The following is a 6000-nucleotide window of genomic DNA, read 5'->3' as shown; positions in this document are numbered from 1 at the left end:
AACACATCTTTTTTTTTTTTAATTGAAGTATAGTTGATTTACAATGTTGTGTTAGTTTCAGGTGTGCAGCACAGTGATATATTTGTAACTGAATCACTGTGCTGTACACCTGAAACTAACACAACATTGTATGTATATATATACTTTTTTAGATTCTTTTCCCTTATAGGTTATTACAAAATATTGAGTATAGGGACTTCCCTGACAGTCCAGTGGTTAAGATTCCATGCTTCCACTGCAGGGGGCATGGGTTCGAGCCCTGGTCAGGGAACTAAGATCTTGCATGAGGCCAAAAGAAAACAAAAAATGAAAATATCAAGTATAGTTCCCACATCTTGACTGAGTCTCAATAGCAAGTACAAAAAGGCACGTGAACCTCCCGCCCTAATTACTGCCGGGTGCCCACTGTTGCCGAGCCCTGTGCTATGTATGACAGAGTCCCTCCGCTCACGGAGCCCAGGGGAGACCATCACGACACAGTGTGACAGCCAGGAGGCTACCTGTGGCGGGAAGGCCTCCCTGATCCTGGGGGTAAGGGAGCTTGGGGCTTTCTGACAGAAGCAGAAGCACCATGACCAAAGGTTCCTGAGTGCAGAGAGCATGGAGATTTGGGACAGCCAGGAGTCACACTGTGGTGAGACCCAAACCTGGATATACAGGTGGAGACTGGGTCACACAGGGCCTCTGATGTCATGGGCCAGGGAGCTCTGACTGGAGAGGAAAACAAGAGCAGCTTCGCAGTGTTGAAAGATCATTCCGGTGGCGGCAATCTAAAGGGAAAAATTAGACCATGTGCCGACTTCGAAATTGTGAAAACTGGTGACTCTTGTTGGTGTGACTTGCTGTCAAAGCCAAATTCTGTTTTTGTGTTATAATCGGTTATGCTTGTTTTTGTACCTCAGAGGTGAGGGTTTCATTCTATTTGTGTATTTTTAAACATTCAGATAATTTCATTGTTCACCTATACATCTTCGATCACAAGAGCACAATGTAATCAACCATTGTGAGGTAACTGGATGATAGTTACTATGAAAACGACCTTCAGCTATGGAACCAGGGGCTGCTTCTTCCCTGGGGTTTTCATGCCCTCTCCCCACTTACAAGTCCCGATCTGGAATTTCACCTATGCAGTGATTCCCAACACTGGCCTATGAAAAAGTTTTCACCAGTTTGGGGTTAAACGTAGAAGCAAAGGATGGTGTAGTGAGACTTTCATAAAACAAAATTTGGTCTGCGTAAATGCATGTCTTTTCTTCTAAATTATGCCTTACTTCCTTTTCAGGTATTAAGATTCCCTTTATTTTATGAAACAATGGCAACCCAGTTTTTTGTAAATGACCTTTAATGGAAAAACAGTTGGCTACCTCAGATCTGTGCACTGATTTTTTTGAAATGTGAAATCTTCTTAGAAGCTTGGGAGGTCACATGACAGCTGAGTCCAGGGAGGGGATGGACACATCTGGAATTGACCAAGGCTGACAATAACTTGCCAAAGCATCAGAGTTGACAGCAAACTATGTGACAATCAGGAAATGCTGGCCCAGTGTGTGATTTAATCACTTATTTCTTGCTAACTGCATCTTTGGAATTTAGCATTTTTATGAGAATTATTAAACGTCTTTTCACGGCCTCTGCGTCACTCACATTTAAATATTGTTAAATAAGGTCCTAAAAATGTGTTTACTTTCCTGCTCCCAACTTCATCTTATTTTGGAGAGAGGTGCTTGGAGCCTATTACCTGTTAGCACCAAAGAAACAGCTTCAATAGTTTGGGACCCTGGCACAGAAGCAGCCCTCCGCACAGAGGCTATACCAGAGCGTTTCAGGGAGTACTGACTGCACAGTAAATTAGGACCTGGAGTAGAAAGACCTGTGTTTGGGTCCTAGCTCACAACTAACTAGCTATGTTACCTTGGGTCAGAGCTTCCTCAGCTCCAAACGAGGCTGATGACGGTACCTCCCTGCACAGAGTGGTTGTCTTTAGGGCATCTTGAGGCTTGGAGACTATTCCATAATGGTCATATTGCTATTACTGTGAATACAGGATGTTTACAAAGCACTGGTTTTTACACAAGAATCATGTCAGACCTGAAAAGCTTCTTTTTGATCATCTGATCCAATCTTGGCATTTTATAGATGGGGGCGGGGAGAAACAAGTTCTAGAGAGGACAGAGAAGCAATGAGAGGCAGAGCCTAGACTTGGTCTTTGGGTTGAGCCCCGGTGTTTTCTCTACCACATTAGTTTTCTCCATCTGGAAGCATTTGATTCTTAACTTCCAAGTTTCTCGGTTTCTCAGGAAGGAAAACAGAAGATTTTCCAAGTCTTCATGCTAATCTCTAGAATGCAACAAAACCAGGTGGATTTTGATGGGTATGGTGGACAGCAGCAGGATCTGATGCCAGCAATAAAACGGACACGAGTGCATTGGTTATATAAAGGGACACAAAGGCATCACCAGGAAAACAAAGTAGATACACTTTCTATTATTTTAAATCAGTAGTTTTATTACAATACTGCACTGACACACAATTAAGAGAAGGAATGTCCTGACATTTTCTGAGCATTTCATGGAAAGCAAATGTAACCAGCCAGGCAGTCGAGTCTTCCACATCTTTTCCAAACACAAAGCAAAGTTATATGTCATAACTCAGGAAAGTAAAGTTTTCTTATTCTCATCTACAAAACTTCAGTGTCAGAAAACAGTTATTATGAAGTGGGCTGAGAAAGAAAGTGTTTCCTTCATGACGTCCCAAATCCTGACTCCAGACTTCCACCACCCCCCGCCCCAACTTTCCAGATGACTTTTTATGACACTGCAGATGGTAATGTGTTCAGGGGCTAAATGGGATCTACTTATTATACTTCACTACAATTGAAAGGAAAAGATAAATTAAGAAAATTAAGTCCTGGAAAATGCACAAAGGCAAGGAGAAAATATCTGGGTGTATTAAAAATGAGATGCTCTTTTCACGTAACTCATTTAAAAGGTTACAATTACCATAAACATTTTAACTCCATTAAAGACTGCTGACAAAAGCTTGCTCTTACATCTGCAAGAGCCTTCTGCATTTACACGGGTTTGGAAGAAAGCAATGCACCTTGTGAAAAGAGCCACCAATCCTGGTGGAGCAGGCGTCGGACTATTTGGAGTTGCATAGGCGTTTTTTTTAGATCTGCTTTGTACAAGATACCATGAAACCTTGACCAATTTCCATTTTTCAATAGTTAGTGCGGCAGTCAGATGTTTTAATCCCTGTTGTGCTCAAACGCACAAAAGTACTCTAGGAAAGAAACACTAAAATGGCATTTTGAATAAATTCACTATACATTACCTAACTTGGGAACAGTAAAGGAAGAAGCCCAAGCATGACTCTAGTATTTCATATAGAAAAGCACTGCAGGAAGAAACTTTGTTTAAAAACATTAAAACTCGGGTGAATATAAATACATGTTTGGTTCATCTGTGCTATTTGATATAGAAATCCTATCAGATATTCAATCTACTACGTGACCTGTTTGGGTTTCTCACTGTATTAGCAGAAGAATATACACTGCTGCATATACTCACATATATATGCATATACATATATAAAATTCAGATCATGAAAATTTGTTTAAATACACATACTTAAAACCTGTACCTCTAAAAATAAATACATTAGCTTCTAGTAGGCTAATTTTCAAGAGTTCCTTCACAAACCAATCAGAACACAGCTTCCCAACAATGGCATGTGACCAATTAGCCACTCTTTAAATCCATTATCTATCAGTAAATGTGTTTTTTGTTTTTTGTTTTTTTAAATTCAGATGTACAACTGAAATAGCATTCCCAGAATAGAAGATGAGAGAATTCTGGCTTTGAAAATAAATGTCTTGGCTTCCTTGATGTTTAGTTCCTACAGATGTCTAGTCTTTGCCTCTGCATTTATCAAGCAGTGGGAGAGCATTTTCTAGTGACAGCATTCTCTTCCACTGACATTACCTTCTAATTAAAGGAGTCAGCTGGCATTTCCTTTGCTGTTTGGTGCAAGGGAACAAATACAACACTGTCTGTATCTGATATCACTCCCATCATCACAGTGAGTTGTGTGTTTTAATGTAATTTACAATGTGCTACCACTGAGGTACAGCAGAAGTAGCCCTGGCGTTAAAACCAAAAAAAAGAAAGAGAACAAAAGTCTCCCAGGAGAACAACACACACAGGACCGGGTGGTGTGTCTCTAAGTTCTATGAAGTAACTCGGGACCACTGCCAGAGTGGATACATTGGATAGCTGATACTGCAGTTCAAACAACAGAAAGAGAGGATGAAAAGACTCAATATACCTCCTTTAGAAAAGATGAAATTAACAAAATTGGAGCTTTACTTTTTTACTTTTACATTTCCAAAACAACTTCTTAAAATGATATAAGCCAGACCAAGTTGTTTAATATAGCACAATATTTAACAACTTTGTCATTTGGTTTTGAATACAAGAATTTCAGAAATGTAGGAAATCCATGATAAATAATAGCAAGAAGATTTAATGCCATTGTCTAAATGTTTTAAAAGGAAAATCTATCATAGTTGAAATACAACTTCTAAAAAATACAGTGTTCTAGGCACTCACAGTTCTAGATTGCTAACTTTATAAATTAAAGTGGAAGTTATCCGTATAGAAACAAGGCCTCTTTTTCATTGATTTCGATCTCATTTAAACCTTTGGATATTTCAATCTTCAGATTCCACAAGGTAAGGCTGAGTTTACCAGATATAAATAAAATGTTTAAGTCCATGATGTATTGTAGCACTGAGGAAACAAATGCATCAAATATTTACAGGCTGGCTACAATACTTTCTTCTTTTTTTTAAAGTTAAATGTGTATCAACATCAAGCCACACTCTGTTTTGAATTTCTCTGGTCGCAAAGAAAACGGGGCAACAGCACTTTTCCTCACTCATCTTTCCCCTCAATCCTGAAGTCAGAGGCTGGTCTTTAAGTCAAACGTCTTTTGGGAGGTGGTGGAGGCATGAGCTCCGTGTCCGGGTCCAGATGATGACGCTTTCGCTTCTGTCCTTGAGAAGCTGCCGCACATCTGTTGATGAACTCAAACAGCATCTCCTTGGTGACAGGGTTTGAGATGCTGTTGCACACGGCTGTGGACAAAGGGAGACGTGAGTCTCGTGTGAGTTTTCATGGAGGCGGCTGACTCGCCCCAGGGAGGTGAGGACATGGGGAGACGTTTCCGTCCCAACACGCTAAAACTTTCCATCTTCCCAACGTGGGCGACTTGCTGTGGCTTCAACTGTGCTCCTCCCTCCCCCACCCCCGGAATGAGTGCATTTCTGGTGGCTGCTCTTTACTATTAATTCTAGACCCAAACTTTAAGTATTTGGGTTTAAGCCTGTCTTCACTACGGTTTTTGATCCCTCCAAACAGTCTGTATAGGATATTGATCTCGTCCAGTGCGTCACACTATGGTACATATTCAAGCACAGTTTCAAAAGGAAGTGCGTGCTCCAGTCCTCCAGCCTTTCTCTCTCTCAGAGAGAAGCGCACACTGAGGCACGTAACACGGCACCAGCCACCGTGCCCGCTGAACGGGGAGGCTGCAGTGTAGCTGGCAGAGCGTATTATTCTTTATTTTAGTAACTTGCTTGAAGTAAGGTATTACAACAAAATGACTATTAAAGAAAGCACCTTTCCCTATGTGATCAAAATTGTATTTACCCACTTGGTTTTAGGAAAACAACACGGGCTTAATTACTCCTCTTTTCCAAATTAATGCATCCTGTCTGAACACAGACGTTAGTTCCAACAAGAATCTTCGAATGTACAACAGTAACTTTTAAGCCACAAAACTCAAAGTGGCAATTTCTATATTATCTCATAAGCTTATCATTCGATCATCATCATCACTGACTGAGCACTCAAAGTGCATAATCCTATTAACCTTTATTCTTGGTTTTTATCTTTTTCTTTTAGTTCCACTAACAACAGCAACCCAGAATTGCTGCCA

At 40.5% G+C, this 6000-nt stretch overlaps 1 protein-coding gene across 1 annotated transcript in view; it reads right to left on the bottom strand.

The window, feature by feature from the left end:
- Window positions 1–3151: 3151 nt before the first annotated feature.
- The window catches only part of LOC103074545 (mRNA-capping enzyme-like), a 145240-nt gene continuing 142391 nt past the window's right edge, over window positions 3152–6000 (bottom strand). Inside the window, exon 9 of the mRNA XM_007447294.1 lies at window positions 3152–5137. Coding sequence (XP_007447356.1) covers window positions 4977–5137 — 161 coding nt within the window. The 3' untranslated portion in view covers window positions 3152–4976. The remainder of the gene's footprint in view (window positions 5138–6000) is intronic.

The sequence above is a fragment of the Lipotes vexillifer genome, unplaced genomic scaffold (assembly GCF_000442215.2).
Source record: "Lipotes vexillifer unplaced genomic scaffold, Lipotes_vexillifer_v1.1 scaffold1964, whole genome shotgun sequence".
In the NCBI taxonomy this organism is placed as follows: Eukaryota; Metazoa; Chordata; class Mammalia; order Artiodactyla; family Lipotidae; genus Lipotes; species Lipotes vexillifer.
The sequence above is the reverse complement of the archived record's forward strand: the minus strand, read 5'-3'. Positions and strand labels throughout refer to the sequence as shown.